Here is a 27,443-nt window from a genome sequence, read left to right as displayed (position 1 = left end):
TTGTTGACATCATGGTTGTTATATTAATAATAAAAACTTAGAAAGGTTTTTGTTGTTGTTGTTTTGTTTGTTTTTGGGACCAGGGATTGAACTCAGCAGTATTTAACCACTGAGCCACATCCCCAGACCTTTTTATATTTTATTTAGAAACAGGGTCCCACTGAGTTGCTCAGGGCCTCACTAAGTTGCTGAGGCTGGCTCTAAACTCACGTTCTTCCTGCCTAAGCCTCTCAAATTGCTGGGATTACAGGAAGGTGCCACTGTGTCCAACAAAACTTAGAAAGTAAAAAAAAAAAGGATGAGGGTAAAGAAAAAAGAAAACAAATAGGATAGAAGCAGGTGCAAATCCATCCACACTTAAGTATATTAAGTATGAATGGACTAAACACTCCAAATAAAGGGCAGAGATAATCAGAACTGAAAAAAAAGTAAGACTAACTCTATGCTCACTATCAAATATATATCTTAATGACAAAGACAAATATGTTGAGATTAAAAAAATACAGAAAACTACTCTGCATGCAAACATTATATATCAGTATCACTGTAGCTAAGAAATGCATTCTTTTCTTTAATTCATATATTTATCATGTTTGCTTAATCTAGCTGAAGGTTTTCTTATCAAAACTACTTCGAACTACTTCCTTTTAAAAAATTAGACAATGTTTCATGAGTATATACATTTTCTCTTTTCACTTCTAAGCTGGTTGCTTCTAGTAGCAAGTAGAGAAATAAAGGAGTATACTCATCCTTCTCAGTGTTCCCAATATTTGTCTAGCCTTTTCCAACCATGGATTTCTTTGTTTTTTCTTTTGCAGTGCTGGAGATTGAACCCAGGGCCTCACATATATTATATAAGTGCTTTACCACTGAGCGACACCCCCAGCCCCAACCATGGGTTTCTGTAGCTGTAAGCTTATATTTGTGAACAAATGGCTTTCTTGTAATCTGTCTAGACTCCTAGCAGTTTTATGGACTGATTTTAAAAGTGTTACACTACTTTTTTCCAAAATTGAAAGCTTAAAACATCTGAAGTGAACAGTTTATTCAGAAATATGGAAAGATTTCTCCATAGTTAGTATGCATACCTTGTGGGGACTCCAAAGACTTACCCATTACCCTGTTGAGATGGAATTAAGTATACAAGGCCAGAGAGGATTTAAAGAAATCCTATGTCTCTACTTTATATCATTTGTTTATCCATTCATATAAGTATTTAATGGGCAGAAGTTATATGACAGGATGTACAGTAAGTTTTAAACAAACATTTTTCAAACAATTTCCTATTTTCTTCCTTTTCACCTTCTCTCACAGTTATAACATTTTCAACTATTCTGTACTTCTCTTCTATCATCCATCAACAATTAATTTTAATTCCAATCACAGAGAAATCATTAAAAAACAGGATGGATAATACCTATGCATCTTTATCATCTTTCCCAGTTATTTTTTTAAATTAAATTTCCATTTGTAAGATTTAGTGTGCATTAGTATAAAAGTCTCACATGTTCTGTTACTCTGTTCTCATTTAGGGCATGGAGACAATAGTTACCTAGGGTTTTCACAGAATTTGCAGAAAGGCAACAGGAAACTAATTGGATTTCTTCAAGGTCACAGGGTTGGCCTGATAGAGACTTGACTATGTAATCCATTCCCTTCCCAATGTCAGACAAGTGGGTCAGACGAAACAAACACATCTTTTTCAGGTTTGTCAGACCTTCAGCTGCAAAAAAATTGAAAGGAAATACATTAAGATACCAAGTCACTTTGATTTAAACATAGATTAATGGACTGAAAAAAAGGCAAAGAAAAACAGCACAGAGACCTTTCCATGCTCTTTCTGTAGAGAGGCCTCAAGTTCCCTCAAGAGTCAGAGTTGTTTTTTTCTTTAAATCCTCAATTTTCAATTTCCCAAACCATTCAAGTCCTTTCTTTTTTTCTTTCTTTTTAAATATTTTTAGTTGTAGATGGACACAACACCTTACCTTTGTCTATTTAGTTTTTTTGTGTGTGTGGTGCTGAGGATCGAACCCAGCACCTCATGCATGCTAGGCAAAGACTCCACCACTGAGCCACAACCCCAGCCCCCATTCAAGTCTTTTCTATGGAGGTCATTCTCTCAGCAGGACTGTAGTAAAATGTGTAGTATTTTAATGCATTTCAATGTATACTCTTATAACTATTTTTAAATAATTCACAATGCCTTTATTTTTTTAATTTATTGTTAAGTGGTGCTGAGGATCAAACCCAATACCTCACATGTACTAGGCAAGTGCTCTGCCACTCAGCTACAAACCCAGTCCCAGATTTTGATTTCTTAATAACAGAATCAGACTGTCCACTTTTGTCCAAGGTCATGAGACCTTGGGCAAGTCTATAAAGCATTCTAGTTTCCAATGGATTTTTTCAGGCTCATTCCAGCTTTGATGATCTGTCCAATTCATAGGCATAGAGCAAACAGTTTAATTGGATTAATTAATTTTCTCAGGGATCCTGTAAGGAGGTGTCAGCCATATTTGAATTATAGGAATGAATTATCTTTGTGCAAAAAGTAGAAGGAAAAAGAACACTGATGAAGGAAAAAAGGAGCATTTTCGCTGCTCAAGGAGGGAGGTGGGGAGTAAGGAGGTGGAGAGAGAGAGAGAGAGAGAGAGAGAGAGAGAGAGAGAGAGAAGAAGAAGAAAAAGGGACATTTATTTGGACAACGCTGCTTCAACAGGAATTCCCCTTAACCTTGAGGGCCTGGATCTCTGTGGACTCTGCTGTGTTCCCAAAATTTTCTTGTTCCACCTTCTTTCCTGCATCTTATTTCATTTATGAAGTTTTATTTATGAAACCACAGTATAAATCTTTTTATATCACCTTAAATACAAAATAGTCTATCATCCAGGGAGAAGGGAGTTAAAAATGCATCCTGCAGTTTTCTCCTCTAAAAAGGTGACAGTCAGATGGTGTACAGTTTGAATAAAATAGTGCTTAAGGATTGTAATGGGAGTTTGGGAAATGCCTAGGAAACCAGTATATTCACAGTGCATGAAACAGTGCCCCATGTAGACGCATCCAGTGCCAAAGACTCTTATGCTAACTATTCATAGTATTATAGTTACATTTTAAAAATTAGGAAAAAACAATTAGGGAAAACAAAAATCTGACCTAGTTTTATAGCATCTTCCTCATTCATCTTAATGTTATCCAGTATGACCTTCACAAGGTTCTTCAAATTACCCAAGCTGTCAATCAGACCACCTGCCAAAAATAAATAAATAAATAAAGATTGGACTATGTTCATCCGACATCAACTATTTATTATTTACTATGTCATTTATTATTACTGTCATTTCTTTCTTTTTTCATTGATACCAGGGATTGAACCCAGGGGCACTTAGCCACTGAGCTACATCCCTAGTCCTTTGTGCTTTTTTTTTGGGGGGGGGTAGGGNGGGGGGGGGGGGGGGGGGGGGGGGGGGGGGGGGGGGGGGGGGGGGGGGGGGGGGGGGGGGGGGGGGGGGGGGGGGGGGGGGGGGGGGGGGGGGGGGGGGGGGGGGGGGGGGGGGGGGGGGGGGGGGGGGGGGGGGGGGGGGGGGGGGGGGGGGGGGGGGGGGGGGGGGGGGGGGGGGGGGGGGGGGGGGGGGGGGGGGGGGGGGGGGGGGGGGGGGGGGGGGGGGGGGGGGGGGGGGGGGGGGGGGGGGGGGGGGGGGGGGGGGGGGGGGGGGGGGGGGGGGGGGGGGGGGGGGGGGGGGGGGGGGGGGGGGGGGGGGGGGGGGGGGGGGGGGGGGGGGGGGGGGGGGGGGGGGGGGGGGGGGGGGGGGGGGGGGGGGGGGGGGGGGGGGGGGGGGGGGGGGGGGGGGGGGGGGGGGGGGGGGGGGGGGGGGGGGGGGGGGGGGGGGGGGGGGGGGGGGGGGGGGGGGGGGGGGGGGGGGGGGGGGGGGGGGGGGGGGGGGGGGGGGGGGGGGGGGGGGGGGGGGGGGGGGGGGGGGGGGGGGGGGGGGGGGGGGGGGGGGGGGGGGGGGGGGGGGGGGGGGGGGGGGGGGGGGGGGGGGGGGGGGGGGGGGGGGGGGGGGGGGGGGGGGGGCGGGGGGTGCTAGGGATCAAATTCAGGGCCTTGTGCATATGAGGCAAGCACTCTACCAACTGAGCTATATCCCCAGCTCTTTTTGCTTTTTTAAAATTTTGAGACGGGGTCTTGCTAAGTTGCTTTGTGTCTCACTAAATTGCTGAGACTGGCTTTGAACTTGCTATCATCCTGCCTCAGCCTCTCAAGCCGCTGGGATTATAGGCATGTATCACTACACCTCTCTATCACTGTCATTTCTATTATCAATCAGAATATTTTAGTTTTTACCATGGGCAAGAAATGCTCATTATATTGACACAGAAATGTGTCAGAGAGATGAGCATTGTACTTAATTATAATCATGTTTCCCAAATATAATGGAATTATACTAGACACCAGTAACAGAAAGATGCATGCTTGTAATCCCAGCTGCTTGGGAAGCTGAGACAGGAGAATCACGAGTGCTAAGCAACTCAATGAGACCCTGTCTCAAAATATAATACAAGATAGGATTGGGGATGTGGCTCAGTGGCCGAGTGCCCCTGAGTTCAATCCCCAGTACTCCCTCTTCTGTGTGTGTATTTGCTAGACAAGTACTCTACCACAGAGTTGCCCCATGGAGCTGTAGCAAGACACACCCATGCACGAGAAACTGACCTAAGAAGAGTGGGGAAAGCTCTGCCACATTCTGTGACTGAGTGCCTCAGCACCCAGCTGGGGAGTGTGACTCAGTCACGTGCAAGGTTGGTCTCCCACAGTAGAGTACATATTTTGGTTTGAGTTTCCATTTACAAGTACAATAGTTGAAATTTTTCTTGGAAAAAATATTGCTATTAAATAGAAATTGTAATTTTTTTTTCAATGCTAGAAATCAAACAAGGTCCATGGGGCTTGTGGATATTAGACAACCATTCCAATGTTGAGCTATATCCCCAACCCTAATTTGTGAATTTTTAAGGTTTATAAATCACATGAAGTTTTAAGAAAAATGCTATTCAAGGGCAGTTCTTAAAGTTGAAAAGCAACCTTGGAAACCTTATGTAGTTCCTAGGGGGATACCTTCCTATCCTGGTAATTAGCCTTTCTTCAATCCACATCTGTTTTTGCAAAGGGACCTTGTATATTATGAATGGTGTATGCCATTTCATTCTCAAACTCGCCCTTTTGATCTAGGAATTACACACATTTAAACCTTACTGCATAAACTACCAAAAAAGGGGCAGGAAGGTAATGTTATTACAAGAAGTAGGACAGGTGGAGTCTGTACCCATGTCTTGCCCAAGGAATGCAGAAGTGGATATGCGGATTTGGCCAATTGTTCCCAATAAGGATATGAGCGCACAGTGGCCAAATATAACAAATTTGAATATAAATAAGAAATCTCATTTCATGTGGTATCTCCAAATTTCAAATATTTTCGTGTGATATCTCCAAATTTCAAAAGGCTGGTAGGTCCTCCAGGGAGGGTGGTCATGACTAGAAGACATGGGCAGGAAGGAGACTTTTCATTGTAGGTCCTTTTAAACCTTGGACCAAGTGAACATGTTACCCCCAAAATGAATTAAATTTTAAGAATTAAGAGCAAAATATCGACAAACATTTTAAAATCTAATTATACATCATATATATGTGGAAATGCCATATTGTATATCCCATAAGCACATACAATTATGTGTATATGAATTATGTGTATATGTAATATACTATGTGCTAATATATGTACATATATGTATATAAATTCTAAACACCTTATAAACCAAATTCAGCACAAAAGTGACAACTTTGCAAGACCACTGTAAAAGAATAACTGCCAAAAGAAGATGGTCATTTCCTGACACGGAAGTTCATCTGATAAAGTCTAGGTAACATCCAGAATCCTACAGAAGAGATTCCTGCATTGAGTAGGAGGTTGCAAAGATGATCTGTACAAAATAATTCTAGATTCTAAACATCATAGAGAATTCCTCTTTGGGAAGCACATGAAGTAGAACTGGACAGGAACTCACTTATGACTGAAAACAAACAGTGAAGCAGAACAAGGTTCCTGCTGGCCGCATCTCCACCCCTAGCAGCCCTGCTTTGTTAACAAGGTTGCTCTACACAGGCAGGGAAGATGCTCACCTCTCGTGTTATTTGGAATTTGAAGAAGATTCCCCTTTACCCAAAACCTTGCCCCCACATGTATGTACCTGGTGTCTGAAATTTCTTCATGTTAGCCAGTATACACTCCTAAAATATTTCTTCTAAATAAACAATACTTGCAGTAACAATGGGGCAAGATATACTTTGCACTTTTCCAGATGAGAATCTAGTAACAAAATTAGTCATTAGTTTCTACAAGGTGACTAACTTACAGGCTGGATTTTCTCCCAGAACAGGGTGCCACTTGGCAGGGAAACAGTGGGTGTTGGGTAGAGATGGAGATGCTGATGGGGGGAAGGGTTTGCTGAAGACAAGCTTTGCCTACATTGTATATTTTACATATATTTTAAATAATAAAAATATGTATATACTTAATAATTAGTATATCTTATTATAATAATATATACTAGATAAAAATATATTTTAGAATATATAATTTTTTATGATATATATAAAACTTCTCAGCTCTGGAAATCTTCCCTGACACTCCTTCCTCTACATAGACCTCTCTCCCCAGCCGTCTCACCTCCATTCTAAGTCCTAACATCTGCTAGAAACTATTGGAAAGCTGAAAATAAAACTACATGATATCGAATATCTCCAGAGTACCCAGCCAGACTTAGTTATAGCTTAAACTGCTCATGTATGCAATACCTGGCAGCTGTTGAGTCTGCAGGTCATGAATACTCAAAGTTGTCAGGTTTGTCACAGATGTGATGTGCTGTTCGTCTTCTATGGTGAGGGGACTGGCTTCTATCATGAGGGAATGAATATTCTTGCAGGTGCTGAGAATTGAACTGAGGCTTCCAGCCACACCGGCACATCTCTTAACCGACAGTCTGAGGCTTGCTGTGGAGCTGAATATCTTTCCTAGGTATTTGATATCTTGTTTATTCAACCTGCTGAAATCCCGGAGTGTGACCTCCAGAGTCTTGAATTCCTGTTTCCAGTTGAAGAACAAAGACACAGCCCGGTTGGGAATGTAGGTTTCCGAGGACTCTTCTGTGGGGATTCTCGTTCCATCTTTTGTAGCCTTGTCCTGTGAACCTGAGGTGCCTCCATAGAAATCCAGTTTGATGAAGTCCAGAGCACTTGCACAATTAGGCAAGTGTTCGAAGAAGTCAAATAGGTAGTCAGGGATATTCTCTGAATTGATATACAAACTTTTACCACGAAAGAAAGCTTCGAATTCTTGGCTTAGGGCTGATTTAGATATACTCTCATGGAATAAATTGATGCCACACTCTGCAAAAGAATTGATGTTGATGGCCTTCAGAATTTCTTGCTCAGTGGTGTTCTTCAAACTCTGCATAGATTCCTGTCTCCAGAGAGGCCTCTTGGTGATGGAAAGCCCTATCAGGCTGCCATGTTGATACACAGCAGCAAGGTGCCTCATGACAGCTCTGGTGGCTTCAGCAGAGGACCCACATGTATACAGGAGCAGGTTGCTATACAGGGAGGTAATGTCTGAAATGGAAACCATTTTCTGCAAGTGACTCTTCCCCTTGGTGACTTCCTCTGGCTTGGGAGACATCAATAAACTGCTGAGCCTGCGTCCCGCTACGTACTCCTGGAAGGACTTATGGAAGAATTTATACTTGGGCTTGAACCTTTGAGCTGTGTATTTACAGAGGAGACCAGTTGTCAGCAGGACATCCTCATTCACGCTGGACACGTCCTCCAGCTCAAAGTCAAATTTGTGGGAGAACACCCCCTCCAGAGCCAGGTCTCCACAGTGCTCTAGGCTCCGGGTTAAATGACTTGCTGCTGCGCCTTTATGTTTGTGCCTGTTTTTATGTATCAGCAGATCATAGAAGGTACAGAACAGTGTGGTTTGTGTGTGAGAGTGGAACTCACTCTCACCCATCTGGATGGCACAAGTGATGACCACGAAGAGAGGGGTCTTCATCAGATTCCTCAAGCACCGGGATTTCTGAATTTGGAGCAGCAAGCCCTCAGCAAGCTCCTTAATCAGCACTTCCCGGATGAGAACCCGGGCACTGTCCTCTGTCATGTCCCCCACCTCGACAGTCAGGGCACCAAACTGCCTGATGTGCCTCAGGCACTCGGTGGTGGTGGTGACTATGACCATGTTCTTGAAGCGGTGGTTTTCCTTTATCAGGGCTTCTATTTCTGGGCAGTTCTCAGGCTGGAATTCATTGTAGCCATCAAGGAGAAACAGAGCCCCCTGCCTTAGCTTCAGCAGCATAGCCATGAAGGTGCGCTTCCCGATTGTGTCAGGTACATCCACCAGCTGATCACACAGGGTTTCAAACAGTCCACCCTGGGCTCTGCTTAGACGAAGAAAGAAGACAAATTTGAACTTGGTCAGGGCCCCACACTTCCCGGAGGCCCAGAGCATGGCGATTCTCTGTAGCAGGGTGGACTTGCCTTTGCCCGATTCCCCTTCAATGATGCAGGGGCTCTGCAGAGTCTCCAGCAGACCACTCAGGGTCAGCTGCTCCACACGGTGATGGTGTTGGTCCTTCCTCCAAAGGATAGGCTCTGTGAAGGTCCTTTTCAAATTAAAAATAATATCAATATCTTCACCCAGGGGATGGAAGTTCAGAAAAGAGGGGGTACGGTATAAATCTTTTAAATCCTGAGCCAAATCATCTAAGTCTCCTTCTGATAGCTGATGAAAAAGACCTGTTAGAAAAGAGGTGATGTTAGAGAGGCCACCATTCTATGTGCCCTCAATCCCTGGAGGTGAGGAGAACGAAGGGGGGATAAAGCTGAGTGATATCATAGAGGGCTTTCATGTCCTTCTCCAGTTCTGAGCCTGCACAAAGCGTTCCACATCTCCTGCTGCTTTCCCCTGGCACCTCTTCCCTCCTCTCCCCTTTTGCCTTCCATTTCTTTCTTTCTGCTACCAAACCATGCAGCTGCTGATTTGAAATGGCTGGAGCCTGTGTTTGGATTAAGGAAAGTGGAGGATTTGGTTGAAGGTGATGGTTAGGGGCAACTTCCAGTTGAATAGCCTTCACTTTGATTAAAACCTGTCATGACATAAGCTGCTCATTTAAAGGAATTAAAATTACTGTTTTACGTAAAGCAGAGTTGTTCTCCCTCGGTCAGTTAGACTGTCTTTGCCATGGTGCTTAGATCATAGAGAAGGTAGTCAGCTGGGCTGCTCATCCATAGGTAGATCAAGGAATTTATGAGTGTATGCTTTGAAATGATAATAAGTCATTTATTTCCTGGCTTTTGGGTTACTTATTTGGCTTCTGTAAGCATAATAACCAAAACAGTTTTGGCACTGTAATAAGTACCCAGGATGAGAGCAGACTTCACGGATCAGCAGTGCCTTTTATTTACCAGCGGAGTCAGGCATCAGAGGGGCTCACTTTCTGAGTAGAAAATGGCCCCTGTTTACAGAAGGGATCTGGGTTTTTACATGTTACCCTGAGAGATGACGTAATCTCTTCAACAGAATGTGTCAGTTTGGGCATTCAGGAAAGAGCTTGTAAAAATTAGAGGCTTATTTTTACTGGGCAAGAATGGAGGGTCCAGAGTTTATCTGCTTCCTCTGGGGGTCATTGTGTTGTCACTGGGAAAGAATTAATGTTTGGTTACTTCCTTTGAGGTCACTGGGAAAGAATTTATTGGGAAAGGATCAATATTTGTCCTCTTCCTCCCTCTCTCCTCCCAGGTCTCTCTGTCTTGAAGGTTGTCATGTTCCATATCCTCCAGTCTCCATATTTGGCTTCTTCATCCTCCTTATGGGGATATCCTCTACAACTGTGTCTCATGTAATCTTAAGTGATCAAATGAGAGCTTTTCTTTAGCATGAACCAGAGCTCACTGCTAGGAAATATGAAGAGGGAAGCTCTGTCGTGGGCTTAGGGATCCTCCTCATGGTCCATTCTATTTGTAGAAATAAATGCAAGCAACTGATACTTACTTTGTCCATTCAAGTCCTGATACAGAGGGTAGTTCCATTTTTCAAGACAGTTAAGAAAGAGGTTGCAGGCCTCTGAGCCCTTTTTCAAAATCATGTGAATGATCCCTCGTGCAGCATCCTGCTCCACCTTCTCACAATAAATCATGCTTACTTCTTCACTGTTCAGAACATTCCACCCAAACAGGTCATCCACAATTTGCTTGGTAACAGTTATGCCCATCCTTTGAATGAGGTCTTGACTATTTTCCTTTATAAAATTCACTGAGGAGACAAGGGGAATATACATATTAATTTATTTATATAAAATATGCATATCAGCATCTGATGTCAGAGCTCAGTACTGCTCACTCCCCACCCCCTTCCCGCTGTACACATCTTGAATTATGGAAATGTCAAGTGCCTGAATTCCAGGCCCTCAATAAATGCTGTGCAAAACTCCTTATCCCTGACTCCAGAGTCCTTGGTGAGTCCGATGGTTTTGTATTGGTGATGAAGTAAGGTGTACTTTTATATCTTGTCCCCGATATAAAAGTGACCCCAGTGGGCTGGGGTTGTCGCTCAGTGGAGAGCACTCACCTAGCATGTGTGAGGTACTGGGTTCAATCCTCAGCACCACATATGAATAAATAAATAAAATAAGGGTATTGTGTCCATCTACAATTAAAAATGTTTTTTAAAAAAGTGTCCCCAATGATGTCAGAGTGGTAAAACTGTAGGTTTTAGAGTAATGAATTAACCTAGACTCTGACAATTGCTACCATGTAAACTTGGCAAGTTGCTAAACCTCTTTGACCCTGTTAAATGATGTGTTGCTAAATGTATAACAAATTGGCTCTCTGGAGATAGAGGGTCTAATATATAGCATTTACCAAGCCCCGTAGCTGATTCAGTATTTCCACCATGGTCAATTTCAAGCTAACAACATGTCACATGCCAAAAATCCTAAAAATTCAACAATCAGAGTATAAAAACAGAACCAGCTCTAGCATACCACACTGATTCCTCATCTGTACCAAGGGGTTGAGAACAATATTTAACTTATGAAGTTGTTTTGAGAGTTCATGTACAGTATCCCAGATAAAGTAATAGCTCGAGACATGTTAGCTATAATTTTTAGTCATTATCCTGCTGTCACCAAAGAAACAGCCTTTTTTATCTCTCAGACTTTGGTCTTTTCTGAAGAGTATCACTGCAAACATTGGACTATATCCAATCTCTAGTTTCTCTTGGTTTCTGGGAAAGCTCTATCATTTTTGCACCCAGCTTTGCAAGGTCTCTCAAAGGCACTATACCACACTGTATCCATAACAGCTCTGAGAAATACTTTCCTGGTTTTTCACTCTCAAGGTCTGCTAGTTTTCTTCCTGGCCTAGGTTGCTCCTGGTTTTCAAACCCTTCTTGATTGATCAGTGAGTAAAGATGCTTCTCCTAAAACCCCTAAGTCCTCTCTGGTCTGAAATGCACTCTCGAGCTCTCCAATGCCAGGATCCCATGTCAACTTCCCTTTCTCAACTTCGCAGATCTCTACAGCTAACTTCAGCTGGGATGTTGTCCAACCCTGTCTACCAGTCCTATAGAAGAGTCCTGTCCCTTTCCTCTGGAGTCTCACCTGTGCTCTTGGCTCCTGCACCCTCCTTCTGGAATAACCTCTATGACTTTGTCTCATGTGACCTTAATTTTACAGCTGAAGAACATGTAGCTTCAGAAAGTTCTGTAGATTGATGCATGTTCACAAGAGAGCCTTTCGGAGGCCATGTCTTCAACTGTAAAATGAAGACACTGATACTTTCTCAGAGTATGTTAAAGATTAGTTTTATTGAGTAAAGTCATATACATACAAATGTTTTAAAATTTAAAAAGTATACCTTACATACTATACATTATAAATATCCTGCGTATAACTGTAAGATATTCTTATTACTAATTATGGTATATCTCCATCCTATTTAACCTTTGACTATATATGTACATGATATAGTTGCCACTAGCCATGCTATATAACTGTAAGAAACATAGTTTTTGTTAACTGTCATGTAACTAAAATATACTCCTCTTATTTTAATCATGATATATCTCCATAAGTGTGGACCATCATACACTTCTTTAACAAAATAGTTAAATGAAAACAAGCTTGCTTATTCATTCATTCTTCATTTTTTTCAGAATATCTCTTTGTCTAGACCAGCACTTTACAGCAGAACTTTCTGAGATGATGACCATGTTCTCCATTTGCACTGTCTAGTATGGTAGCCATTAGGCACACTAGAAACATGGCTAAGTGACTGTCCAATTGAATTTTGACATAAAATTAAATTTTAACTTAATTTTTTTTTTGAGAGAGAGAGAGAATTATATTTATTTTTTAGTTTTCGGCGGACACAACATCTTTGTTTTTTGTATGTGGTGCTGAGGATCGAACCCAGGCCGCACGCATGCTAGGTGAGCGCGCTACCGCTTGAGCCACATCCCCAGCCCAAATTTTAACTTAATTAAATTCACAGTCATGTAGCCATATGTGGCTAGTGGCTCCGACATTGGATAGCATACTCTCATCAGAATGGAAAGAGTTAATTTTGAGTACCACTTGGGTCTACACTGTTTCTTCCCAATGATCTTAATGCATGTAGCTCTGCTATCTGGATGGAAGGGTAAGAGTGAATAGGTGATGACAGAGAACCAACAGTCGCTCTTTGTTCTGTCCTGTCTGTGGTTTGACCTTTTATTCACAGGCTGCCATATCCATAAATGAATGTGCCCAAACAACAGAGTTATTGTTCTTAATTTGTTAAGAATTCTACCTCTAACAAGTCAGATGAAGGCATGAATTGATCTCCACAACTATACAACTAGGCAGATGTAATTTGCAATATACTTACTTGTTCTGAATAAAAGTGTTCTACCTTTCTATATCTAGTAGAAGATATTATTTCCAAATGGACCTGTCAAAGATGATTGCAATATTGTCCTCTTCTTTCTGTAAAATTATCCTTCATTCTATAAAACAAAACAGAACCAGAAACAATCACATTGGAGGACTGGAGCAATTATCCAGCTAATGCCCCTCTTCTTAGAGATGAGATAATGATGGTCCAAGCCAAATAAAAACTTGCTCAAAGCCATTGGCTCTTTATGAGAAAAACCTAAGGAGAACCCAGGTGTCTGCACTCTTGACCTAGAACTCTAGACTGTGTTCAAGTGGGACTCTGCCCTTCTCAAAGTTTCTTCCAGTTGATGCTGGTGAAAGCTAAGAAGGTGACTTGGAATTAAATAGCAAAAGATGGTAGGGGTAAGTGCCAAAAAGGATGGTGCTGAGGGTAAGTTCTCTCCAATTGCTCCAGGTAAGAGTGAAGCATGGGTGAAGCACTGGGTTTGATTCTCAGCACCGCATATAAATAAATAAAATAAAGATTCACTGACAACTAAAAAATAATATTAAAAAAAAAAAAAGAGTGACACGCACTAGACTCATCCAGGGAAGAAGTTTTCAGGCAGGAGACAGCACATAATCCAAGTCTTAAAGTATAGTAAGATGAGAACAGGGGGTTTGGCTGGAGGTGGCGGAAGGTAAGAAGGCTTGCATAATAGAGGAAATGAGCGACAATATGAGACAGAGAGTACGAGTGACTGAAGAAACAGAAAGAGGAGGTGTGCTGTGAGGGTACAAAGGAGAAACACCATAGAAAGACTTGTATGCCATGATGAGGCATTTGTATATTGTTCTAGGGGCAATTGGGAGCAATAGCAATACCAGAAGCATGTTCAAAGTGATATTTTAAGATAATAAACATAATTCTACTTCTTGGTGTAGTCCTGGCCTTTTATCTTTCCAAAAAGTGTAGAAATCGACTCCCTTTCTCTTTCTTGCCCCTTATACATTTTAAAATGTGTGCTGAAAAGCAGAGACCCAGACGCGTAGTGCTTTGGCCTATCGTTGCTCTCCCTATGTCCCTCCCTGAGCCAAATAAGTCAGATCACCATCTGCACCCACCACCACTGCTGTCTATTCACACATACACACCCCGCTGCTTTAGGATGAAGACAAAGATCCTGAATTAGAAACAGCATTATTTTCCCTAACATTTACTATGAAAAATTTCAAACATAACATGAAATTTTTAAAAAGCTACACAAAAGTATTTCATAACCACCACATATATCCTACAATTAATATTTGGCTATGGTTACTTTATCATATACCAATCTAATTATCTATCCCTCTATCTATTAATCAATCCTTTTTGCTTATTTTTGTTTATTCAACATAAGTTATAGACATCAATACATTCTTTATTTATTTTTTGTACTGGGGATTAAATCCAGGGGTGCTTTACCACTGAGATATATCCCAGCCCTTTTTATTTTTTAATTTTTGATACAGGGTCTAAGTTGCCAAGGCTGGCCTCAAACTTGAGATCCTCCTGCCTCAGCCTCCTGGGTACCTAGCATGACACCACACCCAGCTTCGACATGAATACATTCTACATCTGTATCATTAAATAGAATTCAATACTTTTTTTTTTAGAAAAAAATATATACATTGAAGGCCTGAGGATGTAGCTTGCAGATCTTAACTGTACTCTTTAATGAGTTTTGAAAGGCTTACACTTCAAAAACCTGTCATGAGATAGAACACTGCCTTCTCCTTAAAAAGTATCTTAAACGCCTTCCCAAATTCCATCTCTACCACATCTTCAGAGGCAATCATTATTCTGATTTTTTTCATCATAAATTAGTCTAATCTCTTTTATAAATTCATATAAATTGAATAAAGACTCCCAAAATTATGACATCATAAAATATGGAATATAGAAAACATGGTTTGATGTGCATCCTCTTACATCTTCTCAAGAGCCAAATATTTTCATTTTCATGAACTTCAGTGTCATGGTTTAGATATGAGGTGTCTCCAAAAGCTCCCGTGCTAGATAATGTAAGAGTCGTAACCTAATCAGTAGATTAATCCGCTGACAGTGATGAACGGGACAGTAACTATAAACAGGTAGGGTATGGCGAGAGGAGGTAGGTCACTAGGGGTGTGTCTTTGGGTTTTATATTTTGTCCCTGGTGAACAGAGCTCTCTCTGCCTCCAAGTTGCCATGTGCTGAGCTGCTTTCCTCTGCCACATCCTTCTGCCATCCTCAGGCCCAGAGCTATGGCTCATATTTTCAGAACTGAACCTCTGAAATATGAGTCCAAATAAGCTTTTTCTCCTTTATATTGTTCTTGTCAGGTCTGTTGGTCACAGTGATGCAAAGCAGACTAAAACATCTAGCTTATTAATTTTTGCTTTTTTTAATTCATGATTTTTGTGTCATATTTACAAAATCATTGTTATTTAAGCCCCAAAGGTTTTTCACCCAAGTTTTTTTAGGGATCTTATGATTTTAGCTTTTACACTGGATATCATGATTCACTTACACTTAAGATTGTTGATTCATTTTGAGAAAATTTTTGTTTATGGTGTGAGATAAAAGGTTGAGGTTCCTTGGGCAAGGGGCTCTATCTCTGTTGTAGACTGCTTGCCTAGCATTACAAGGCCCTGGGTTATATCCTTAGCACTGGAAAAAAAATAAATTTTCTTGATTACTGTGTCCTCATAAGTGTTAAAATCAGGTAGTATGTGCTAGGAACAGTGGCACACACCTGCAAGCCCAGCAGCTTTGGAGGCTGAAGCAGAAAGATCATAAATTTGCAGCCAGCCCCAGCAAATTATCCAGACCCTGTCTCAATGTTTTAAAAAAAGGTCTGGGGATGTATCTCAGTGGTAAAGCACTCCTGGTTCAATCCTCAGTACCCCTCAGCCCCCACAAAATCAGGTAGTATAATAAATCCTCCAATTTTGTTCTCCTTTGAAATCATTTATATTCCCATATAAATGTTAAAATCATTTTTACTGATTTCTATTTTGTTTTTGTAAATTGAGATGGGGTCTTGCCTTCTTGCCCAGGCTGGCCTGAAATTCACAATCCTGTTTCAGCTTCCTGAGTAACTGGGTTTATAGATGTGCTTTGCACACAGCTGATTTCTATATATTTTTTTAAAAAGTGTTTTTTTTTTTTTTGGTTGTCGATGGATACTTATTTTATTTATTTATATGTGGTGCTGAGACTTGAATCCAGTGCCTCACACATGCTAGGCAAATGCTCTACCACTGAGCCACAATCCTAGCCCTGATTTTCTATATTTTTTTAATATTTAATTTTTAAAATATTTTTAGTTGTCTAAAAAATCTTTATTTATTTATATGTGGTGCTGAGAATCGAACCCTGTGCTTCACACATGCCAGGCAAATGCTCTACAACTGAGCCACATCCCCAGCCCCAATATTTATTTTTTAGTTGCAGTTGGACACAATACTTTTATTTTATTTATTTTTATGTGGTGCTGAGGATCAAACCCAGGTCCTCGAATGTACTAGGCGAGTGCTCAACCCCCGAGCCACAATTCCAGTCCCCTGATTTCTATCTTTAAGACACATTTTTAATTTTTATTCTTGGCACTGAAGTTTTTTGAACCCACGTGTGCTTTACCATTGAGCTACAACCCAGCCCTTTTTATTTTTTATTCGAGACAGGGCAATTTATTAATTTGCTGAGGATGAACTTGCGATTCTCTTGCCTCAGCCTCCTAAGCCACCTCACCAGGATACAAGACACTTTTTTGACCTCTGGCTTTCGGTCTGGCATGTAAAGAGGTAGAAATGTTACTTCAGTTTATTAAGTTAAAGCTGAATAAAGGAAAATCAACAACTGCAGGAAATGGAGAGTTGTTAATAGGAATAGTGTTTCAGTTTTGCAAGATAAATAAAATCTAGAACCACACCTGTAATCCCAGAGAGGCTGAGGCAGGAGGATTGAGAGTTCAAAACCAGCCTCAGCAACTTAGCCAGGCCCTATGCCATTTAGAGACTGTCTCAAAATAAAAAATAAAAAGGGCTGGGGATGTGGTTCAGTGGTTAAGCATCCCTGGATTCAATTCCTGCTACCAAACAAACAAACAAACACAAAGATTCTACAACGTGAATATATACAATACTATGGAACTATACACTGAAAAATGGTGAAGATGATAAATTTTATGTTACATACGTCTTTCCACAATAAAAATTCTTCATAAATGTAAAAATGAAAAAATTCAATGCACGAATTTCTATCCATTATTAACATTCACTTCATTACATAATTGTTTTTGAAAATAATGTTGTTATGTAAAGGATGGGGTATTCAAAATTATTTTTTCAAATGTCAAAAAAACTAAGTGCATTCTGCTAAGATACAAATAATTATGCTTTTAGGGCCAGACTTTCTTTTACTGGACAAACAAATGAGGTTAAAATACACTTTGCATTTTAGGTGGCTAGTGGATGGGGACCAAAATTTGCTTTCCTCTGAACCAAAAAACCTGGGCCCTAAGACCTCTGTTTGAGGAGTCAGAGGATTTCAGAGCTGAGAGCATCAGGAGAGTCTGTTGGAGGAAGAAAGTGTGTCTTCCAGGGCAGTTTTCCAGTGATCCGCTCATGATAATGGGTCATGATAATAAATTAAGTGGGTCACAAACACTTAAATATCTTCAAAGTATTCCATATTTTTAAAAAATAATTTTCTTTTTTCCATTTCTATATTTGTGTATATTTATGCTACATATTTTCAAAACTATTTTATTTAATATTTCTATTTTTGTATGATTTTCTATTTCTATTCCATGTTTTTAAAAAAAAATATGGATTAAGCTCAGCGCAGTGGTGCACCCCTGTAATCCTAGTGGCTTGGGAGGCTGAAACAGAAGGATTACAAGCTCAAAGCTAGCCTCAGCAATAGGCGAGGTGCTAGGCAAGTCGGTGATACCCTGTCTCTAAAATACAAAATAGGGCTGAGGATTTGGCTCAGTGGGTGAGTGCCCCTGAGTTCAATCCCTGGTACCCCCCCACCCAAATATGGACTAGAACTAAAATGATAAGAAACACTGTATTTTCCCATGAAAATTTTATTTCAATGATTTATGTATCCTGGCACTAGGTGGTAATATAGATGTCTTTCTTGTGAGTCAAGGTCAATGAATGTTTGAAGGTCAGTTTTCCAGGGAGCTCCCTCAGAGGGATGTTTAATTCTACCTGGGCGAGGTGACTTTTTTTTTTTGGAAGTAGTTAAGAGTTCAGGTTTCTTAGGTCCTCATGAAGTACACTTCCAGCAGTAACATTTATTACTTGTGAATATTTAGTCACAATCAATCGAAGTGACTTTTGAGCTGTACTTGAGGGAAACCAAAGTCTACCAGACAGTAGTGTAGAAAGGCCATTTCCAGGCAGAGAAAGCAGCATAGGAAAGAGCTGTGGGGGACAGGGGTTGGGCAGCTCGGGGATATAAGCAAAGGCCTCTTCCAGTGCCAGCGTAGGGTCCAAATTCCAGCTGTCTTACTAACAAGCTGAGAGTCCCAGATCAAAGGGTAGGGACTAGCACACAGAAAAAACTTGATAAGTAGCAACTACTGTTAATTCTTCCTTCCTTTTCTACCTCCCCCAAAAGGGGTGGACCTGGGAGGAGTCAGACCTCTACAGATTGGGTCAGAGTTTAAGTGAGAACAGAAAAAAGAGGAAGAAGATGAGAAAGAAGCCAAGTTCCCTCTATTCACAAGTAAACAAAATCAATTAATCCCAGAGTTGGTCATCCAGTCATTTGTCAGCTGAAAGAATTGAAATTGCTGCAGGGATCATCGGGAAAGAATCTCAGCTGATTTTGAAGATGCTAAAAAATGCATCTTCATTTGGATACTGGAAGTAGTCTTCCTAGTCACAGAAAATCTGTGGCCAGAATGGGGAACCAAGTCAGAGTCAATTAATGCTCCGGAGAATAAAGTCAATTCAATAAAATTAATTTGAAGAAAACCAATGAAATCCAGCAGGCCAGGTTAACCATCCCTAAAGGTTTCCCTGCTCCTGTAGTCAATTCTGAGTTACGCTTTTGGTTGAAGAACAGTACTGGGACCAGTTTGCATCCCTAGACCTTGGCTCTGGCTCTGCTACTCCTCTCCTCCCAGAATTCTGTCCAGTGAAAAACTGAATTGGGTGGGAAAAGTCCTTTTCCTATAGTTGTATCTTGGAAAATAATGTTTTGAACAAATTCTAAAAATAGGTATTTTCTTCCACATGGTATAACACAAGCTCCTCAGAGAACTAAAGTTCCTCAGGACTCATGACCCATGTCTTTTGGAGTCATTCCCACAATTCATGGATGAAATGAGGGAAAGAGGAAGCACATGGAAATGGAAAATGCATTTTGACTTTGGCATTGTGAGCCTGAATTCAAATCCTCGCTCTGCAGCTTGTGAGATGGGCACTCCAGAGTGTTAGTTGGCCTTTCTTGGTCTTGCTTTCTTTACTGAAATACATGTGTATTACCCACCTCCTAGGACTTGTGTGGAGATTAAACATGGTAGTAGTTGGGGTAGAGATGGACAGTGTGTGTTATCTGTCTTCATTTCTAGTAAAAGTCTCTAGAATGTTCTTATATCTTTAGACTCTAGCAATGTCACTTATTACTGTTAATGTTATATCTTGGACTGAATTATCCATTCCCTTCCAAGTCCAAATGCTGAAGCTCTAAATGTGACTGTATTTGAAGATAGGTGTTTTAAAGAATGAAGTTAAAATGAAGCTATTCAGATGAGCCTAATCCAGTCTAACTGTATCCTTATAAGAAGAGAAAATTTCGATACACAAAGGGGGTTCCCAGGGATGTGCTGATCTGTGATTCTAATGATAATCTCAGCAACAAGACTGGGTTTCCTTTCTGAAATGGAAATGAGGAAAACCACTCCATTCACAATATCCTCAAAGAAAATAAGATACTTGGGAATCAACCTAACAAAAGAGGTGAAAGATTTATATAATGAAAACTACAGAACCCTAAAGAGAGAGATAGAAGAATATCTTAGAAGATGGAAAAATGTACCCTGTTCATGGATAGGCAGAACTAACATCATCAAAATGGCGATATTACCCAAAGTTCTCTACAGGTTTAATGCGATGCCAATCAAAATCCCAACAGCATTTCTTGTAGAAATAGATAAAGCAATCATGAAAATCATATGGAAAAACAAAAGACCCAGAATAGCAAAAGCAATTCTAAGCAGGAAGTGTGAATCTGGAGGTATAGCGATACCAGAGTTCAAACTGTACTACAGAGCAATAGTAACAAAAACAGCATGGTACTGGTACCAAAACAGGCAGGTGGACCAATGGTACAGAATAGAGGACACAGAAACCAATCCACAAAATTACAACTTTCTTATATTTGATAAAGGGGCCAAAAACATGCAATGGAGGAAGGATAGCATCTTCAACAAATGGTGCTGGGAAAATTGGAAATCCATATGCAACAAAATGAAACTGAATCCCTTTCTCTTGCCATGCACAAAAGTTAACTCAAAATGGATCAAGGAGCTAGATATCAAATCAGAGACACTGCGTCTGATAGAAGAAAAAGTTGGCTACGATCTACATACTGTGGGGTCAGGCTCCAAATTCCTTAATAGGACGCCCATAGCCCAAGAGTTAATAACAAGAATAAACAAATGGGACTTACTCAAACTAAAAAGTTTTTTCTCAGCAAGAGAAACAATAAGAGAGGTAAATAGGGAGCCTACATCCTGGGAACAAATTTTTACTCCTCACACTTCAGATAGAGCCCTAATATCCAGAGTATACAAAGAACTCAAAAAATTAGACAATAAGAGAACAAACAACCCAATCAACAAATGGGCCAAGGACCTGAACAGACACTTCTCAGAGGAGGACATACAGTCAATCAACAAGTACATGAAAAAATGCTCACCATCTCTAGCAGTCAGAGAAATGCAAATCAAAACCACCCTAAGATACCATCTCACTCCAGTAAGATTGGCAGCCATTATGAAGTCAAACAACAACAAGTGCTGGCGAGGATGTGGGGAAAAGGGTACACTTGTACATTGCTGGTGGGACTGCAAATTGGTGCAGCCAATTTGGAAAGCAGTATGGAGATTTCTTGGAAAGCTGGGAATGGAGCCACCATTTGACCCAGCTATTCCCCTTCTTGGTCTATTCCCTAAAGACCTAAAAAGAGCATGCTACAGGGACACTGCTACATCGATGTTCATAGCAGCACAATTCACAATAGCAAGACTGTGGAACCAACCTAGATGCCCTTCAATAGATGAATGGATAAAAAAAATGTGGCATCTATACACAATGGAGTATTACGCAGCACTAAAAAATGACAAAATCATAGAATTTTCAGGGAAATGGATGGCATTAGAGCAGATTATGCTAAGCGAAGCTAGCCAATCCTTAAAAAACAAATGCCAAATGTCTTCTTTGATATAAAGAGAGCAACTAAGAACAGAACAGGGAGGAAGAGGATGAGGAAAAGATTAACATTAAACAAAGACGAGTGGGGGGAGAGAAAGGGAGAGAGAAGGGAAAGCATATGGAAATGGTAGGAGATCCTCAATGTTACACAAAATTACATATAAGAGGTTGTGAGGGGAAAGGGGGGAGACAAGGGAGAGAATTGAACAACAGCAGATGAGGTAGAGAGCGAAGATGGGAGGGGAGGGGAGGGTGGATACTAGGGGATAGGAAAGGTAGCAGAATACAACAGTCACTAATATGCCATTATGTAAAAATGTGAGTGTGTAATCGATGTGATTTTGCAATTTGTATTTGGGGTAAAAATGGGAGTTCATAACCCAATTGAGTCAAATGTATGAAAGATGATATGTCATGAGCTTTGTAATGTTTTGAACAACCAATAAAAAAAATTTAAAAAAAGACTGGGTTTCCTTTCTGTAATGCCAAAATATGTTTTCAAGGTCTCCCTCACTTTGTTTCAAAGTTAACACAAATGTACCTCCCAGACTCCAATGTACTTTTAAACATCAACTCAGAGAAAACCAGTGAAAACCCAGCAGACCAAGTTAACCACCCCTAAAGTTTTCCCTGCAGGCAAATCCAACCAATCATGCAAAATCACATTTCTCTGGAGGAAAACCTAACAGACACGAGCTTTAAATGAATATAAACCAAAACTTTAATATTTAGCACTGAAACATACTTAAAATCCCATTCCCTCTCCCTTCGGTACCTGGCTGAATAATCCAGTTGCCCTTCTGTGGGTGGACAAAAAGCCATTTTAGAATGAAGTTTCTTTTTAACTACTTCCCATTTCATAGCAGAGCCTGGGTTTCCTCTAGATCAGACACCTTCCTGTTTTGTGAGAGGCGAGTATACAAAAAGGGGAAATGCTGAACAGCTCTTTTTCTTTTTGTCAAAGCATAGTAAGAGTGGTTGGGACACACGGACTTCAAGTTCAGAAAGGACAGATGAGTATCAGTAGAAGTAACAGGGAAGAGGTGAAATTTGAGACTTGAAGACACAAAAACTAGAAATTCACTCATCTGTTTTCTGTTTATTCACAACATAATGATCCTATTGTTATTTATTTATCTATTCTATATCTTAAAATGAGACCCTGTGCTTTGGACATTAGATATGTATTTTTTATGATCAACAGAAAGAGAGAGAAGGAGGGAGGGACAGAGAGGAATGGAATGTATTGATTTGGTTGAAAGCATATCACTTCAGCAGTCAAGGTCATGCTCACCTCCTTACCTTGACTCACAGAAGACAGTCCAGCAAATGAGTGTTCTCTGTCACCAGGATTCTGGGCAAGGTTAGCACAGGCACGTGGATTACCAGTACCAGTTCACACCCCCGATGATGTGTGGGGACACTCTTCTGCACTTGAACAGCCAGGGGCTCACACTGGCACACACATTCAAAATTTGTGGTCAGAGACTCCAGGAAGCCAGCTTATAGCTTATACTCAGCTCCGGGAATGGAGAAATCTCTCAACTCTCTGCCCTTGTGAATGACATTCTTGCATACTCTTTCCTCTGCTTTGCACAAAGTAACAGAGACTTTTTTTTTCATGTTATGTAACTTCTTGTTTCAAAATGAGCACTCTGAGATTCACCTTTCTGATGCAGAGGGATATGTGAGTTTTCCCCAAAGTGAATTTCTACATTCTATATTTTTTAGGGAAGTATGTTTCCCACAACTGTGAGATGGGCTTCTTGGAAGTAAGATCTGGGCCTGTACTATCAGGTGGACTTTTCAATTTTAATGAAACCTTTATGTAAATGTACATTCAAGGAAAAACCCTGCAAAGATAGGCATCAGAATAGTAATGGAATGGTATTTACCTCTGGGAAGAAAAATTATGGGGAATTTTAAGTTGTCTTATTTTGCTTCTCTGTATATTTTAATTTCCTGTACCAAATACCCATTACTTTTGTAATAACACATGACATAGGATAAAAAGGAAAAATGTAGAAATATGGTTGTAGTGGGCTGAATAATGATCATTTGAATATATCATGTGCTAATCCCTGGCACCTGTGAAGGTCATACCTTTTCACATGAGATTAGGTTACAGATCTAAAAGTGGGTGTGAAGTTTTTGGATATTCAGGTGGGTCCTTGTAAGAGAGAAGCAGAGGGACATTTGAAACAGATAGAAGAGGGAAGGCAGTGTCACCATGAAGTCAGAGACTGGAGTTATACGGTCATACACCAAGAATACTGATAGTCTCCTAATGCTGGAAAAGGAAAAAAAAATAGAGTGGTGGGGGAGATTCTCCCCAAGAGCCTCCAGTGGGAGTACGGTTCTGCTGACATCTTGATTTTAGCCCTATGATACTGAGTTTTTTACAATATATTTTTAGTTGTTGATAGACCTTTATTTATTCATATGTGGTGTTGAGAATCAAACCCACTGCCTCACACACGCTTGGCAACAGCTCTACCACTGAGCTACAACTCCAGACCCTAAAATACTGATTTTTGGTGGTCATTTATTATGGCAGCCACAGGAGACTGGTGCAGTAGTATATCATGGTAAAATAAATAAATTTATGCCCATTTTCATAAGCATGTATCATTTATTTTTATTGTCAAGCAATATTACATTGTATAAAATATGTAATTTTATTTATCCACTCATTAGCTGATTAACTTTGAGATTATTTCCCCCTTTTGGCTATTATGAATATGCTGCTATGAACATTAGGGTATGAGTTTCTGCACGGGCATGTTTTCATTTCTCATGGTTATATACCCAGAAGTGGAACTGCTAGTTCATATGGCACATTTGAGAAACTTCCAACTGCCAGACTGTTTTCCAAAGTAGCAGCACCACTTGACATTATAGAATAGTGTATAAGGGCTCTAGTTTCTCCACTCCTTGCCAACTGGTTATTGTAATTATTATTATTTTCCAGTACTAAGGATTGAATCCAGAAGCACTCTACCACTGAGCTACATCCCCACCCTTTTTATATTTTGAGACAGAGTCTCACTAAGTTGTCGAGGCTGGCCTTGAATTTAAAATCCTCCTGCCTTAGCCTCCTGAGTGGCTGGGAATATAGGTGTAAACCACAGAACTCAGCCTTGTCTTTTTATACTACAGCCATTCTAAAGGATAAGTAGTATCTCACTGTGGTTTTACAATCATTTATTCTTGCCTTTATTTACTTCTTTAAAGAACAAACAGGGGCTGGGTGTGGTAGTGCATACCTGTAATCTCCAGGGACTCAGGAGGCTGAACCAGGAGGATCAGAAGTTTAAGGCCAGCCTCAGCAATTGAGTAAGGTCCTAAACAATGTAGTGAAACCCTGTCTCAAAATAAAACAATAAAAAGGGCTGGGGATGTAGCTCAGTGGGAAAGCATCCTTGGGTTAAATCTCCAGTATTAAAACCAAAAAACAAAGCAAAAAGACAAAAAAAAAAAAAAAAAAAAAAACAAGTGACCAAATAAATACCATAATGACATATTTGTGATAAATAAATACTCAGAAATAACCAGGGTAGAGATGAACACGGTAGTAAAGGAAGTTAGAAAGGTGACATTTAAGCTAAGGTCTCAAGGGTGGATGGAACCAGGCCTGAAAGTGCCAAGGAAGAACTTTCCAGTCAGAGAAAAGCAAGCATAGAGGCCTTGACACGAGAAAGAACTTGGCAAATTCTAAGAACAGAATAAAGGCCAGGGTAGTTGATTACAGTGGGATGAGATGGCATGACATGAGGCTGAGAGGTTGGCAGGAGATGGGTAGGAGTTTGTATTTAAACCCAAATACAATGGGAAGCTGTTAAAAGTTCTACAGTGAGAAAGTGGCATGATGGTGTTCATATTTTAAAAGATCACTTTAGCTGCTGCACTGCAAAATCAGTTAAGCAGTGATTCCATTTGTCTAAGTGAGGTAGTAGTGGCTTTTTCTTTCCACATTTTTTATTGGTGCGTTATAGTTGTGCATAATGGTGGGAGTTGTTGTTACATATTCCTACATGCACACAATGTAACAACAACATAATTTGACCATATCTCTCTCCAGTAGTAGTGACCTGAATCAGAATAGTAGCAATGAAAAGAAGTGCTTTGAAGTTCTGTTTGAGAGTTAAAAACAAACAAGACTTGATGGCCCTTGAGGGGTTAGTGAAAGGGAGAAGTCAACAATGACTTTTAATAAGTTTCTGGCCTTAGTGGCAGGAATAATGAGGGTGCCCTTTACCAAAATAAAGAACCAACCAGTTAATGATGATTTAGGAGAGACAGGCATGGTGGCAGGCACCTGAAGAGTTGGGAAGCAGAAGTGGGAGGATCACTTGAGCTCTGGAGTTTAAAGGCCAGCCTGGGCAACACAGGCAGATCCCATCTTTAAAAAAGAGGAATGCTCTTCCTTGTGTACTGACTGCATAATATGCTGAATAAATCCTAGGAACTTTCAGTTTGGCTAGTTTTCCTTGAGTTAGTATCTTTTATAGGTACATCCATCTGGGGCTGGGGTTGTGGCTCAGCAATACAGCGTTTGCCTAACACGTGTACAAGGCCCTGGGTTCGATCCTCAGTACCACATAAAAATAAATAAATAAGGGGCTGGAGATGTGGCTCAAGCAGTAGCGCGCTCGCCTGGCATGTGTGCAGCCCAGGTTTGATCCTCAGCACCACATACAAACAAAGATGTTGTATCCGCTGAAAACTAAAAAAATAAATAAATAAATAAATAAAATAAAATAAAGGTATTGTGTCCAACTACAACTAAAAAATAAATATTAAAAAAATAAGTACATCCATCTTATTTCTGGGCGTTTCAAGTATTTAACATGGTATAATTTAATTGAAATCAATGAAATGAAAGTTGAAACTATAAAATATGAATCACCTATCAAATTGCATGTTGATAAAATGTGTATTCAGCTGGTCGCAGTGGTGCACACCTGTAATCCCAGTGTCTCAGGAGACTGAGGCAGGAGGATTGTAACTTCAAAGCCAGCCTCAGAAATTTTAGCATGGCCCTAAGCAACTCAGTGCAACCCTGTCTCTAAATAAAATAGAAAAAAGGGCTGGGGATGTGGCTCAGTTGTTGAGTGCCCCTGAGTTCAATCCCCAGTACCCCTTCCCCACAAAAGGAATTTGTATTCAGTATCAATAATTGAGAATGGGGGAATTGGGGCTGTAGCTCAGTGGTAAAGTGCTTGCCTCACATGTGTGAAGCACTGGGTTCGATCCTCAACACCACATAAAAATATACAAAGATACTGTATGTTCATCTACAACTAAAAAAAGTTTAAAAAAAAATTGAGTATGGGAACAGAAATGAAATACACCTATATTCAGCAAATATAGGTATAACTTGTTGTGAACACTTGGAGGACAAGTAAGCAATGTGTATTTAAAAATCATAGACATTTTCACCCTCTTGGAGCTCAGGAATTCCTCTTAAAAATTTTTATCCTAAGGAAATATACGTGAATACAAACAAAGGTAAAATAATAATGTTGTTCATTGTGGTACTATTTATAACTACAAAAACTGGAAAGAAATCTAATATCTAAAGAGTCATTTTTTATACCTTTATTTTATTTATTTATTTTATTATTATTTTTTAAAATATTTATTTTTTAGTTATAGGTGGACACAATATCTTTATTTTATTTGTATGTGGTGCTGAGGATCGAATTCAGTGCCTCACGCATGGTAGGCGAGCACTCTACCTCTGAGCCACAGCCCCAACCAACCAAAAGTTATTTTTTTAAAAAATTTTTTTGTAGTTGTAGATGGACAGAATGCCTTTATTTTATTTGTTTATTTTTATGTGGTGCTGAGGACCAAACCAGTGCCTCACACATGCTAGGCAAGCGTTCTGCTGCTGAGCTATAGCCCCAGCCCTCAAGAGTCACTTTTTTTTTTAAAGAGAGAGAGAGAGAGAGAGAGAGAGAGAGAGAGAGAGAGAGAATTTTTTAATATTTATT

General features: G+C 40.4%; 1 protein-coding gene across 1 annotated transcript in view; it reads right to left on the bottom strand.

Annotated features, from left to right (window-relative positions):
• Positions 1–23,023, bottom strand: part of Nlrc4 (NLR family CARD domain containing 4) — a 38,076-nt gene extending 15,053 nt beyond the window's left edge. The window contains exons 1-6 of the mRNA XM_048804948.1: positions 22,747–23,023; positions 12,977–13,094; positions 10,101–10,361; positions 6,851–8,845; positions 3,154–3,246; positions 1,553–1,723 (exon numbers count right to left, since the gene is read on the bottom strand). Of these exons, the coding sequence (XP_048660905.1) occupies positions 1,553–1,723; positions 3,154–3,246; positions 6,851–8,845; positions 10,101–10,361; position 12,977 (2,521 nt within the window). The 5' untranslated portion in view covers positions 12,978–13,094; positions 22,747–23,023. The remainder of the gene's footprint in view (positions 1–1,552; positions 1,724–3,153; positions 3,247–6,850; positions 8,846–10,100; positions 10,362–12,976; positions 13,095–22,746) is intronic.
• Positions 23,024–27,443: the final 4,420 nt, after the last annotated feature.

Source organism: Marmota marmota, unplaced genomic scaffold (genome assembly GCF_001458135.2).
Source record: "Marmota marmota marmota unplaced genomic scaffold, marMar, whole genome shotgun sequence".
Taxonomy (NCBI): domain Eukaryota; kingdom Metazoa; phylum Chordata; class Mammalia; order Rodentia; family Sciuridae; genus Marmota; species Marmota marmota.
Note: the sequence above shows the minus strand (reverse complement) of the source record. Positions and strands in the feature narration are given on the sequence as shown.